Consider the following 15,509-nt stretch of genomic DNA (forward strand, 5'->3'; position numbering starts at 1 on the left):
GGAGCCGGTTCGGCTTGGGGCCGGTTCGGGTGTATCCCTCAGGAAACAGCGATTTTGAATTAAGGCAGATAATATATATTAATTTCATGGTTACAACATATCAAGTACATTTTTTAAGATTACATGAATCCCCCACTCTGTAGTGAGTAAATGGGTGTAGTTTTACGTCGCTTTTAGCAATATTCCAGCAATCTAACAGCGGGGAACACCAGAAATGGGCTTTACATATTGTACCCATGTGAGGAATCGAACCCTGGTCTTTGGCGTGACGAGCGAACGCTGTAACCATTAGGCTACCTCACCGCAACTGTCACTAGGAAAACCATGGACAAACACTGGTTGGAACCAAATTGTAGGATTCCAACATGTCATGGTAGAATTATCATTGGGGGTGATGTAGTCTGTCTTACAATACCTGAACCACCTTATTTTCCCTACTGCATAAAGTCCTAAATGAAGCAAGTCTAGATTTCCACAGGTTCAGGTTCTGAATCTCTGGTATCAACTGGGCTCCTTTTCAATTTATATGGGTATATTTGTCACAATCAAAATTATATATATTCAGAGACTAAGCGTTAGTCTAGGGGTTATGGTGTGAATGGATCTTGGTAGAATTATGTGTGATACAAAAGAGGATGATCAGTCCGCATACTAGAGGGTGTGTCAAGTTAAAGCTTAAAGATATTGTGAAGCAAAGCAATGATAAATCCAGCGATAGCCACGACTCAGTGTTACAGCAAAAGAATTGGGTTTTAACGAACCTTCCATTTATGTCCCAGGAATATAATCACCGTAACTGATTAGTTAAAATTTTACATCGCATCGACGATATATGCAGAACACTACTTTAACCCCCTCTCACACACACACACACACACATACGCACTCACGCACACACACACACACACACACACACACACACAAAAACAAAACAAACTATGATCGGTTCCTAATGAATTGTTGTTTGCATTTCAGCCCAGGATCCTGATACTGATATTAATATTGATTTATTGTAACACCGCATGGGGGTGGTATTTGTTCAACAATGTTTAAAGTTATGTATATTTCACTACCGTAACAATAAACTGTGGTTTGTATTTCAGCCCAGGGCTTGATACTGATATTAATATTGATTTATTGTAACACCGCACCGGTTTTGGTCATCATTATCGACCCGCCTTGCCAAGAGTTCATTCAAGAGCGAAGAATGTCGCCAAGCAGGGTTTTAAAGTTTATATGTTTGTGATTGTCACCATCTAGGTGTGTTCAATATAACAGGAAGCCGGGTCTACTGGAGTCACCCGACCTACTTACACAGCAGTAGGTGAAGTTATAAGGGAAAAAAACAGGGGTGATAGGGTTGTTGTGTCGTTCACGAAGTGTAAACACAATGTAACCTGTATGTTAGCGCAGAGCTCTCTGTGTAGAAGGTACATATTGTGTTCACGGCAGCCATGATTTTCAGATCCCGCCCTCGGCATCACCTGTAAGTACACTTACATCTTACATATAACATGGGCTTCCTTGTCTTACATATAGCATGGGCTTCCTTGTCTTACATATAACATGGGCTTCCTTGTCTTACATATAACATGGGCTTCCTTGTCTGCAACAAAAATTCTATCAATCATTTGTTGAGAGATTTATCAAGGAATGTGACGAACAACATGTGTAAAATTAGTCCTGGTAACATAGGAGTGAATGTATTAGACCCCGAACTAGACTAACGTCTCTGAAAATATATAATTTTGACAGTAACAAACAAACCCATATAAATTGAAAAGGAGCCCCAGTGAGACCAGAGATTCTGAACCTGAGGAAATCTAGACTTGCTTCTTTTAGGACTTTAGCATTGGAAGGAGGGCTTGCAGCTGGGAAAATAATGTGGTTCAGAGACTGTGAGACAGACTACATAACCCCCAATGATAATTCTACCATGACATGTTGGAATCCTACAATCTGGTTCGCCAGGGGTTTCCAACCAGCGTTAGTCCATGGTTTTCCCAGTGACAGCTGCGGTGAGGTAGCTTAGTGGTTACAGCGTTCGCTCGTCACGCCAAAGACCCGGGTTCGATTCCTCACCGAACCGCAATATTTTCCCTCCCGCCCATCCCATTGTGCAATGCTAAAGCTCTAAACGAAGCAAGTCTAGATTTTCATCAGGTCTTCCATCTCACTGGGGCTCCTTTTCAATTTAAGTGTAAATATTTGTTCCCGTAAGGCTTACATATATTCTGAGAATCAGTGTTTGTCTTGGGGCTATGGGGAGGTATTTACACGATCAGTCAGTCAGAGAGTAATGTGTGAAACATATTCCAGCTTTATGTGGAACATACACAGACTTCCCACGTTTACCACTTGGTTGACACACAGGCGTGGAGGTCCTTCAACGCAATGAATGACCTGACGTTGAAGATTGTTACAATCGAGAAACGTTGAAGATTTAAGACCATTCTAGGTTTAAGGTCTCAACATACGTTGATGTAGAGAGCACGGTTGCTTGTTCTAATCTTGACTGATATCGGTTCTATGGCCTACTTACGGATACAACACACAGCTGTTTATACGATCTTTACTTTAACGCTAGGCAGATAACAAGAATTGTCATCTGTTAATGTCTGTATGTGACATCGACCTTGGGCTGTCTATGCAATCCCGCCATCTCGGCGGCAGTCCACATTGGTAATGAATGTTTCTTCCTGTTTATGAGCTACGGGACAGTAGGATAGCTCGATGGTTAAAGTGTTTGCTTCTGTGAAGCCCGATTCTAGTGTCTACCGCTGTGATATTGCTGCAATATTTCTAAAAGCGGCGTTAAAGCAACTCACTAATGTATACTCATGTATAATATGCTCACTAAAACATTAACCCGTATGTTTTGTTTTCTTACTCACAGGCTGCGTATGTTTGTAGTCTGCGTGGTACTGCTGATGTCGGTTCCTATATATCATCTCATCAATGCGTTTTGGCTGAAGAAACATAGTCTCATCTCTGTCCCATATACGGATGGGATCAGAAGAGAGATATCCCGAATTGAGACTTACCTGAAGTCGTACCAAGTATCGTCTCTGAACGTCAATGAAGTTCAAACTGATTTGATAAAACCTGAAACGCTTGAATATACAAACTTGTCCATAAGGTCTCAGATCAAAAAGAAGGAACGTACACACAAACTTATAGTTTGGCATATGCTCCCACATCGTTATAAGCATTACAACGCACATCCTGTAAAATGCATGTATTACACGTGCATATACTCTTCCAACACGTCTTATATACAGGAAGCAGATGCCGTCATTGTTGACGTGTTTTTGCTATCACGAAGTCAAAGCAAGGAAATACCGGTGAGATCTAGTCCAGACCAGGTGTGGATATTCTTTGCGCAAGAGCCATGGACTAACTACAATTATCGTTTTCCTAGAAAGAATTGGAATAGTATCTTTAACTGGACACTCACGTATCAGAGGCATTCCGACTTCTGGGCTCCTTACGGTCTTCTGAGACACCAACCAGATCAGAAACAACCTGACTGGAACAAGGTCATGGCACTGAAAACAAAGAAGGTTTTGTGGTTCGTAGGTAATTGTAAATCGGGAAGTAAACGAGAAGAATACGTGAACGAGTTAAAGAAGTATATCCCAATCGATATTTTCGGGCGTTGTGGGAGGCCCCAGCTTTACTGTACTGCCGGTAGTGAGTGGGACGAGGATAAGTGTTTCAAACAGTATAAATTTTATCTAGCGTTTGAAAGTAATTTTTGTAAAGATTATGTCACGGAAAAGTTTTTCAAGACATTTCAAAGGGGCCGCCGTATCATTCCTGTAGTTCGAGGCAATGGAGATTATGCCAAACATTACCCAAAAGACACGTTCCTGAACACAGCTGACTTCCGGTCGCCTAAAGACCTGGCTGCGCATCTTTTATATCTGGACAGGAACTCCACTGCGTACATTGAACTTCTCAAAACACACGCGCAGTATAAATATCACAGTGCCGGGAGGAAGCTATGTGAAATGTGTATACGACTACACAGATCGGGGAAACATCGGCAGTCGTACCCGAATATCTCGGCGTGGATGGACACTTGTGACAACGTTTCAAAAGGTTAGGACTTCATGCATCACCAAGCAACGTTGGTCAGTGAGACGAGTCGACACCTTCGATACAGAACAGTCCAAGCGCAGAGGTATTTGTAATTTTGTTCAATTATGCCCCCAGAATCTAATAACCCATTTGCATATTAGAATATAATGGTAAACATCTTCACGATAATCATATTGATATACTTTCTTTCACTCTGTAGAAAAACACATTTTATAGATTGGCGTCTTTTTTATTGCAATGGTAACATAAACTACCCTGCAAAAGAAAGTTATTACCGAGTTCACTTGACCAAAAAGTCGAAACAAAGACGTATGTGAGATTTATGATAATTATTTTCTAAACAGAAATCATTTTCCAATAATTTGACTGAAAATTTTCGAACCGCTGCGTTGTTATCGATACCATGCTGCGTTTTGACGAATGATTTCTGCTTGGGCGCAAACCTGCACCACCGGGTTTTGGTTTTTTATAAAGTTACTTTAAAAGCGAGAACTTTCTTTTGCCCGGTAGTTTAGTAATGTATAGCTACATATATAGATATATCCTGGCCAGTCGTTTGCTGAGTTATAGACTAGTTATGTGATTTGAGCTTTCTGGACGTCAGACGTGTTCGCATGAAGATTTTACTTTACATAGAAATTCATATATAAACATGGAGATATTTGTGATATATTGGCGTTCCCATACAAGTATAAAAATTTGTTAACTGTATAATGTATTTTAGGCCAGAATATATGCCAATAAATTATTGTGAAATTCCTACAAGGCAAAAACTTAACACTTAAATGCCATTTGTCCATCAAATAACTGCACAATACCTGTCTATGTTCATTGTTAAAGCAATATTTCTTATACATTTTTTTAAAATACATAAATGTGAGCCTTTAATTTCCAGTGTGCATTTTCCGTTTGTACCATAGGTCTATGGCTTATGGTAGACTTGAATAAAGAACCACTAATGAACAAAATGATTTTGATGTCTGTTTTTTACGTCAGTATGATGAATATGTCTCAGAAAAGGAGGGTATGGGGTCTGTATCCCTGCGTACACCCCTGCTGACCTTGTATGCTGAAAATATACTCTGCCAAAAAAGAAACGCAAAAGTGTTTTCCAGACGTTTACCTTTTGTACTATATAAATAATCAACTGATCATAATAAATTGTTAACTTTTGGCAGTGGTCATTGTTACTGACCGAGGTTCATCATGGCACGCACAATTGAATGTCAAGGTCATCTGTTCTCAATATCTTGTATGGCCCCCACGAGAGTCCATGGGACTGCCTATCATCATTGCCTCTGGGAACCAATCAGATTTCGAATTGTGGTCTTGAGAATGTTCACACATTCTTCCTGCAGTACCTGTGCCAACTATTGGGGGTTCTGTGGCTGTCGTAATCGCAGAGGTTGATGTAGAGAGAGTGAGTGAGTTAAAATTTAAAGTCACATCGGCAGTTTATCAGGCATATCGTGACTAAGAAAGTTGTAAGTTTATAAATGAATAAAATTAAATTTAGAGAATATACTTACCTGTCTGCAAAGGACAGTAAAATAACTAGAATATCACAGTTATAAATGTCAAACTAGTATGAAGATCTAAAACATCTTAACTATGAAAGACAATACAATATAAAAATACAGGCTATAGATTGCCAACAACTGAAGGTAGATCACCATACCAGGGACCATGGGGTCTTACAGTACATATGCTTCCTGCATGGACCCTAGCTAGATTTACACCATCCCTTCAGGGTTGATGTAGAGAGCATCCAATACATGTAAGATGGGGTTTAGATCTGGAGACCTTGAAGGCCATGGCAGAATTTAGCTGTTATGGTTCATCAAAAAGGCCGTTGTGAGTCTTGTCGTGTAAGGCGTTGTCGTGTTGGTAATTGACGTTCGCTTGTTGGTAATGGGAAGGACGTGTGGCTGAAGAGTTTCAGCTTAAGGTTGCCGTACAATTGCCCTGCACGTGTCTCAAGTCAGTTCTATGGCCCTCATTACTATACTCCCACCACTATGTCCTCATATCGTATGACATTCCCTCATAACGTTCCCGACGACGTCAGTATGCCACGAATTGATAAATTTGAGGATTCGTGGAATTGTGCAAATGATCTGGATCAATTCAGGACGCTCTACGATTCAGTTACGATACAGGTAAGATAGAGGTACGAATATTCGTGGGATTCGGCTGGAATCACACGAATGTTGTCAAGGATTCACTCCGATTTACAAGAATCCATTATGAATACTGCCCGAAGGTTAGGAATCAGTTACGATTCAGTTCAGAATACGCTGAATGCACGACTATTCTTGACAATTAGTGGGAGATAGGTATAAAAAGGTCGTCACCCCTGTTTGGGTAACAGTTTCAAACTGGATGTTCAGCGTAGAGCAGCTGTGGTATTGGCCCTGGAACTGGAGTAACACCAGATGCTGATTGCTAGAAAAAGACTGCTTCGAAGGAGGGGGAGAAGAGCCCAGGTGATGGGTTAGATCGTGGCTGACACCAGGTAGAAGGTTAGAATATGGTCACTACAACAGACTGATGCAGGAGCTGAGGATGGAAGATGAGAATGCCTTTGCCAACTATGTGAGAATGCCACCCCACATGTTTAATGAGCTACTCAACAGGATTAGCCCAGTCATCCAGAGGAGGGACACCCACATGAGACCAGCCCTAGATGCTGGAATGAAGCTAGCCATGACCCTCAGATGCCTGGCTACAGGAGACCGATATCACACCATCCACTATGACTTCCGATGTGGCTACATTACAGTGGTATGGATTGTGCAGGAAGTCTGTCAGGCCATCATACAGGAGCTGAAGGATGAAGTCATGCCACTGCCAAGGACCCAGGAGTACTTTCTTTTCTTTTTTTTAAAGTTTTATAGGTGTTCGGGCAACTGGGCCCATTTTCACCTTGCCCATCAGATAGGTTTGCTAAGTTTCTACATTTTTATAAAGTAGTTAAGCTGCCACACGCTTTAATGTAAGCAAGAATCACATTCTGAACATCATTGCGAGTGATAGTACTTGAACACAACAGTCCAGTCAATGAGATGTCAATATTAAGCGCTGTCAAAGATTCCACCATCGCCTTACGTTGAGTTACATATATTTGGCAATGCAGTAAGAAATGAGCAACATCATCTAGCTGATTACACACTGTGCAATTTGCAGGAATATCATTATTAATAATGTTTAGATATGCACCAAGACCACAACGCCCAAGACGAAGTCTGGTTAAAAGAACCTCTTCTCTACGATTGTTTCTGGATAATTTTGCGCTTTAGTTACAAAAGGCTCGATGCCATAAAGATGGCGTCCTTTTAAGGATGAGGTCCATCATTTCTCTTGAGCATGGGTCTTACTGACGGTGCATAATTCTGCAGGAGAGGGCAATATTGTCTCATCCTGTTCTGAGACGTCAAAATCTAATGCAGCTTTTGCCAACTGATCAGCTTTGTCATTTCCAAATATTTCAACATGAGCAGGTATCCATGAAAATTCAACATCTAAAAGATCTTTACTTAATTCATTAAAAAGGTCAAGTATAATATTGATCAAGTCTTGTCTTGCTGAGGAGGCACCTGTTCGAATTGCCCTTAAAGAACTGACAGAATCACTGAAAATGACCGCTGATACAGGTCTCAAAAAATGAATCCAACACAAAGCTTCAATGATTGCTACAAGTTCAGCAGAGAATGCAGATAAGTGATCAGCTAATCGTATAGAACTTTCTCTGTTATCAGTGGCTATGAAGATACCTTTACCAACACGACCGGACACTGGGCACTTAGATCCATCAGTGTAAATCTGCATTGCATTGATCCATTGTAAACTTCGGATATGTTCCTCCGCAAGACCTTTAACACGAGGCGCCGGCTCAGATTTATTTACTTGTTCCAGGACATCAAAATAAGCTGATGGAAGGTCAAGCAACCATGGTGGCTTCTTTGGAAGAACACTAACATCAGCTATGGCAACATCACGTACATTATGATGGAAAGCAGTTCTCTGAGAACGCATCCCATAAGGCCCCATACGTCTTTCCAAGGATCTAGGAAATACTCAACACAATCTCCCAATACAGCTGGAGTAGGGTGTTTCATTCCAAAAGATTTCAGTTTTAGCATGTACCGAACTTCTAACAGTTCACGTCTGAGATCTAAAGGCATTTCACCCGATTCAACATGTAGAGCCTCAACAGGGGTAGTTCTGAATGCTCCAAGGCATATTCGTAGGGCTTTTGACTGAACAACATCTAGTCTTGCCCTTTGTGTAGCACATGCAGATCCATAGGCTAGACAGCCGAAATCAAGTCGTGATCTAATGAGGGCACGATACAACAGTAACAAACACGTCCTGTCTGCACCCCATTTGGTACTGGAAATACTTCTCAGAAGGTTCAAGACTTTAGTGCATTTCTGAATCAAATAGTCTATATGAGGTTTCCAGGTAAGCCTCTTATCAAACCAGAGTCCCAAAAACTTGACTTTATCCACAAACTCCAAATGGGAACCGCACAAAACCAATTTTGAAGTATGAGGAATCTTCTTCCGAGTAAAAATGATTGCAGACGATTTAGAAGCTGAAGTCTTAAAACCCCAATGGACACACCAAGTCTGTACAAGATGGAGAGATTGTTGAATGCCATTAAAGACAGTGTCAAAATTACTGGGCCGTCTCCACAACGCCCCATCATCTGCAAACAGTGATGTTTCGACCAGTACATTGATATTCCCAAACAGGTCATTAATCATAACATTAAATAAGGTTGGGCTGATTACACTACCTTGAGGTGTTCCATTCTCTAATATGTATATATCCGACAGAGAAGTTCCAATGCGAACTTGTATGGTTCTATCCCTCAAGAAATCGTTTATCCAGTCAAGCATGCGGCAACAAACTCCAAGCTTATACAGTTTTATTACCAAACCGTCCCTCCATAACATGTCATAGGCTTTCTCAATGTCCATGAAAACAGCCAGTAGATATTCAGTGCTTCCTAGTGCCTTTTTAATTTCGGTTTCAATTTCAATTTTAATTTCGGTTAAAAGATCGTTTTTTTCGAAAGCCTGACCTGAAAAGAGATTGTTCTTATCCATGAAGTAAACCAGGCCGTTATTTACCATTCTCTCCATTATTTTGCACACGTTGGAGGTAAGAGCAGTAGGCCTGTAGGATGTGGCTTGAGTAGGATCTTTACCAGGCTTTGGAATAGGAACTACAATTGCCTTTTCCCAAGAAATGGGAAGCTTGCCTTCCAACCAAATGTGATTAAAAAGTAAAAGCACAGTTTCAAGGCTGATAATTGGCAGATGTGTGAACATATCAAAAAATAAATAAATCGTCACCTGGAGAGGTATTGTTTCGTCCAGAAATGGCGTTCCTTAATTCCTGTAAACTAAATAAAGAGTTGTAGTCAGCGATATGATGTGTGGGACAATGTAAGATATCTGAATACTCTGATTCAAGTGACTCCTTAATTAGCCGGAAGTCTGAACTAAAGTTATCCGTACTAGATACGTTTTGAAAGGACTCTGCCACTGCATTACTCTTGTCAATATTTGTTGTTGCTGGTGTGTCTTTCCCAACAGATGGAATAGCCCGTTTGGAACATGAACTACCAGAAAGAATTTTCACTTTTCTCCATACCTGAGAAAGAGGTGTATTTTTATTTATGGAACTTGTGTACTTAGACCAAGAGAAACGTTTGGCTTCAGTAACAGTTCGTTTGAGGAAAGCGGAAGCGCGCCGAAACTCTATCAAGTCAGATGGTAAAGCTGATTTTTCAACCATTTTCTTTGCCCTCTTCCTATCATCATGTGCTGATTGACATGCATCCGTCAACCAACAGACTGGCGGTTTAAGAGGACGTTTACCTGAACTCCTGCCCATGGTCGTATTAGCTGCATAAATAATGTTAGACACAAAGCAGTTTCGAATTTATAGCTGGCGTGATAGTGTCAGAGCACAAAGCAGTAAATGCAGACCAGTCAGCTTAGAGAAAGTCCACCGCTGAGCTGTTTCTCTTAGTTCAGTTATCGGGTCAAGTTGAAGCCTCATAAACACAGGATAATGATCACTGCCAAAAGAATTCTGAAAATACACTTCCAAATCACAGTGTGGAGCTAATCGTGGACTGACAATGGTCAAATCCAGGGCAGAAAATGAAGCAGAGGCCAAGTCATACCGTGTCATGGAACCATCATTCAGAAGGAAAGAGTCTCAATGGCCTTACCTCCAACATCCAACTTAACAGCTCCCCAGAATGGATTATGACTATTAAAATCACCACATAATAATCATACACATTCAAAAGAGAAATGTAATCATCGCTGGAAGCATGAGCTGTATTGTAGACGTTAAAAATCGAGACCGATCTCGTATCCTTCAAATAGATAGTGACTGCATTCGCTTCTATTTCGGACTGTGGCAAGCTAAGTTCACTAAATGATAACGAATCCTTTACGAGTATAGCACAACCACCTCTTGACCCGATCGGACGATCTTTACGTAGACAGACATACCCTTCCCAACGGAATCGCTGATTAGGATTCAAAAACGTTTCCTGAAGACATATAACATCTGGCATGAGATCAAGACTGTTGACAAAAACTTTAAAACCTGGACCATTAGCATTAATAGATCTAGCATTCCACTGAAGGATTAAGAGAGCCATAATAAGGATTATGACTTCCATTGTTGACCCTTAACCATGCTCGTCAGATCCTCAGATGACAACTTTAACCCCAGCAGAGAATGTGCAGCTGATGCTATCGTCTGTAGACCATCCGAATTGAAGGCACGATTCGTTTCAAGGTTGGCAACTATGCAAATAACAAAACTGAGAAAATCAACTGGAGAGACATTGTTGAACTGAGGTGTACAAGAGGTTTCATGCATAAGATCAGTAAGAGAATCAGTCTGACATTAAACCTCTTGGGTGTCAGTCTGCGTACTTGCTGTCACCATGACAGGTCGAGATACCACATCAGGAAATGGAACAACCGGAGACCTTTCGAACAGCCTGAGAATAGGAAAGTTTACCCTCAACTCTAAATTTCTGGATTTGGACTGCTTCCTGATATTTAATACATCCTCTGTAGGCAGCAGAATGAGCTTCACCACAATTTTTACATTTAAGAGAACTTCCATTGCACTCCTCATACTTGTGCTTCCCTCAACATTTAGCACAAACATGATGAGTGCTCCTACACTTAGCAGAGACATGTCCAAAGGACTGACATTTAAAGCAGCGCAGAGCAGGGGGGACGTATATCCGGACTGGTAATCTCTGGAAGAAAATAACAACATGATCTGGTAAAGACTGACCAGTAAATGTAAGCAAAACAGATTTATTAGGAATTTTATCAGGGCCACGAGTCAGTCGCACAGCAGAGCATAGTGGAGGCAAAACAGGTCTTACGCCTTCCTCAATTTCACTCATGCCAACATCCAGATCGATACCAGAGATAACTCCACGAGATTTCATTAGTGATTCAGGCTCATAAGTGGTAACATAATGTTCACCAAGCTCTGTAACTTGCTTAAGTTTTTGAGTAGCCTCAACAGTTTTAGTTGTAACACTAACATCCCCCCTGGCCATCCGCTTAACACTGACTATGTCAGTAGTAACCTTAGCCAATGCTCTCGTCAAAGCCCGCTGTTGACAAAGGGTTGTTGAAGTGTCATTATCATCATCATCATCATCATCATCATCAACATCTGCCTTAATTATGACAGTGGTTGACTTCACCTGAACTGGCTCATCATAAACAAATGTAAGATCAGACCATGCAGTAGGAGGTTGCTTAACAACACAAGCTTTCTTAGAAGTACCATCTGGAATGCGACCGATTCGCTTCCTCCCAGAGGACACCACTTTGAAGCCATCCTCACAGTCCATTCTGTTGTCAGCCATCGTCGAGGAAAATCCCCAACAACAGACTGCTTAACCCACGAAAACGAATAAACGTAGAAGTTTCAATACACTCCAACAGGAGAGAAAATCAGAAAACAACAACAACAACAAAAAAAAGGAACAACCATGAACAGCCAAGTATGCTATGACACTGTTCAATTTGCTCACAAGCAAAAGACGTCCGTACTCAACGGCAGTCAAGACCGACCTCCACAGGAGGACTGGAAGGCCATCGGCCAGCAAGTTCCAAGACCGGTGGAATGTTCCTCATGCCCAGGGGGCCTTGGATGGCAAGCACATAGCCATCAGGAAACCACACAACTCAGGCAGTGTTCTTCAAGTACAAAAACTTCTTCTCCGTGGTGCTGTTGGCCTGGTGGATGCGGACTATAAGTTTATCTGGATAGGCACAGGTTAAAGAAGGTCTCTGAATATCTTCAAACATGTCCATCATTACATCAATCAAACTAAACGATTCCTCTGTTCATCCTAATCTGTTATATTATCAAACTCAAGATCTCTCATGTATATGTTCTCTGTTTCTCACGTAACTATATTTTGTTGTAAATATTGGGAGAGGGCGGCATTAAGTTGGGTAACTTGTGCCCAAGCATTTTCTTCAATGAACAAAATATGTTTAAATAAAAAAATCAGAGAAGGTCATCAATCCGACGCACAGTTGTTTGATGCTTCAGAACTGAAAGAGTGCATTGATGACAACACCATAAACATCCCTGACAGCAATCCCCTACCCAATGATGACAGAGACACACCTGGGGGATGGTGCTTTTCCCCTGAGGACTTTCCTCATGAAACCCTATGGCAGGAGGGGTCTGGACAATGACATGCTGTGGCCAACTACAGATTATCCAGGGGCAGACGGGTGGTGGAGAATGGTTTTGGAACAATGGCCAAAGATGGAGATGCTTCCTGGGGCACACTGGAACAAGGACCTGATGTGGTGCGGTTACTGATGGGGACAGGAGTCATCCTCCACAACTTACTGAGGATCAGGTACGCTGCCATTGGAAATGCAGACGTGGACAGGGAGGATGAGGACCACAACAACATCCCTGGTGCCAGGAGGCCAGACCAACAGGTGAGGAGATACCCTAGATCCAGGCACCCAACAGAGACAATCGTGAGGGCAAAGTGATAGGGGACTATCTTGAGGCCCTCTGGCAGAAGTGAATGTTAACTGAATGATAACTGTTGATATTTCATGTTAAAATGTTTTACTATGTATGTTAATAGTGTCTATTTATGCTCGTTAGCGCTAATAAAATGCTCCGTTTATTAAAAGGGCTTGTATCGCTCAACTGACTATATCCCTCGATCAATATGTTAGAATTTCTGCTGTATGCCATGAATGGGGTTTTTTTCAATCCCCACACTGCCCCAATCCATCTGTGAACATTTCTGCTCGGACAGCGGGTGGTAAAGCAAACGCAAAAAAAAAAAACAAACTTTGGACTTTTATAAATCTTTTTGAAGTTTAATTGGTATGACATAAAACTGAAAGACAGAAATACTTATCTAAGTACATTCTTGCTGATACGTGGATACATGGCACAATCATCAGCAGCTGATGACCTGACGTCAGTGTTAAACTCCTTACATACCCAATTTGCCGGCAATCGTAGCTGATTCTTAGATACACTCCTCACAAAAAGTTAAGCAACACACATTTTTAGTCTCATTACATTTTCATTTATTGCAATTGCCAATCATGGAATGATGCAATAGAAAGGTGAAACGTATGTGCACATGATTAACAAAATGAAATGAAATGGTATTGAGCAATACCAGACTTACAAATCATCAAACGCATCCCCGTGAAACAGTCGTTCAAAATGTGCTGCACTAATGGAGCAAAATGTTAACATTAAAGTTCAAGTCAGTTTTGGACAGTGAAGCAGTGTTCAGTCAGTAACGCGTATGACCACCATGAGCACGAATGCAAGCTTCTACACGTCTTTGCATTGACCAAATGAACCTTTAAAGTTGCTGTTGTGGAATGTTCTGTCATTCTCTTTGTAACGCCAGCTCAAGTTGATCCAGAGTCTGGGGTGAACATGAAGACTGTAAACACGACTTCCAATAATGTCCCAAGCATGTTGAATTGCAGGCCAGTCCGTATGTGTGATGTTGTTGATATAAGCAACATCATTGACAACCCTTTCTCAGGCATTATCATCCATGGACGGGCATTATCATCCATAGAAATGAAGTTAGGACCTGCTTGTTGTACCAGAGGAATGATTACAGGTGGTTTACAGGTAGGTTTTAACCGATCAGAGTGCATGTGTGAAGTGTGGAACACGTGCATGCCACAGATTTTGCATGTTGTTTCTGAGGGTGGTTGTGTTCGGGTGATGTAATCACTGTTATCAGATAAATCAATTGACAGTCACTAAAGGTTATGCATTCTTCTAATATTTACCTTTCAGTAACCTTTTAGGCAAACATCGCTATCGAGATTGATAAAGATATTACACTGAAAATACTTGTTTAATTTTTTTGTGAGGAGTATAGTTCTTACTTGCTTCGGCGTGTACTTGTGGGATTCGTGACAGATTCGTAGCTGATTCGTGGTCAAGCCACGAATTGACGAATCCACGAATGAGTTAAAAATACCTACGAATCGATTACGATTCGGTTACGATGCCTAAGAATGCACTGCGAATTTGTTACGAATTAACTACGATTATTTTTTTATTTTTCGGCATTTCGTGGCCAAAATTTTGAACAGTTCAATTGCTCAAGAACTGACTACGACTATATTACGAATTAGTTAGGAACTTCACGAAATGATTACGATTCATCTACGAATCCTCAAATTTGTCAATTCGTGGCGATTCGTGGGATTCGTGGTCTGTGTGGAATAGGGCTTAAACCCGACGTCTTCCATCTGTACTCAGAAGAAAAAAGGGCTAAACAAAACACGCCTCCATCGCTGTTGTGGCCATACCCTGTGTCCTTGACATCGTTGACGATGGTCAATCAATCAGAATGACGCCTCCACCTGCGCGACTACCTGCGGCGCGTAGATGGTTCCTGAAATATCGCTGTAGCTGAAGAGGTGGTGAGTCTTGAGAGCTTGACGACACGTGGAAAGCAGGACACGTGGAACGACACGTCTTAAACTAAGTCGCATGTTTGCAGTCGGACGATAGCGTTGTTGAGCTAAGTTTCTGTCAGTCATGGCGTGTTTCACTTTTCACTTTCTGTACAATTGTGATGGCAGAAATTAGAAAACCCATCAAGTCATGTTGCATTTTCATTTCATGTTGGTGTGTTTGGCTGCCACGCACCCATGTGACTGCGTTAATGCGTTTCCCCGACGTTTTCGGTATTTTTTGTCTTAACTTATTCCGGAGGCACACATGAAAAATTCATCAACTGATGAAAGAGCAAGCCTACATTCCGAAACGTCGTGTTATTCACAATAAAGAAGTGTTGACATCCATAA

At 41.4% G+C, this 15,509-nt stretch overlaps 2 protein-coding genes across 2 annotated transcripts; both read left to right on the plus strand.

Moving 5' to 3' along the window:
- Positions 1–1,379: 1,379 nt before the first annotated feature.
- Positions 1,380–5,072, plus strand: LOC124278017 (3-galactosyl-N-acetylglucosaminide 4-alpha-L-fucosyltransferase FUT3-like). The gene is made up of 2 exons (XM_046713751.1): positions 1,380–1,486; positions 2,897–5,072. Exons 1-2 carry the CDS (start codon positions 1,455–1,457, stop codon positions 4,107–4,109), a joined length of 1,245 nt encoding a protein of 414 aa, XP_046569707.1. The 5' UTR covers positions 1,380–1,454; the 3' UTR covers positions 4,110–5,072.
- Positions 5,073–6,669: 1,597 nt separating this feature from the next.
- On the plus strand, positions 6,670–12,455 carry LOC124277919. Its single transcript, XM_046713645.1, has 2 exons — positions 6,670–6,968; positions 12,209–12,455. Exons 1-2 carry the CDS (start codon positions 6,670–6,672, stop codon positions 12,453–12,455), a joined length of 546 nt encoding a protein of 181 aa, XP_046569601.1.
- The last annotated feature ends 3,054 nt before the right edge of the window (positions 12,456–15,509 follow it).

This window comes from Haliotis rubra, unplaced genomic scaffold (assembly GCF_003918875.1).
Source record: "Haliotis rubra isolate DU_JTF1 unplaced genomic scaffold, ASM391887v1 Scf23, whole genome shotgun sequence".
NCBI classification, from domain to species: Eukaryota; Metazoa; Mollusca; class Gastropoda; order Lepetellida; family Haliotidae; genus Haliotis; species Haliotis rubra.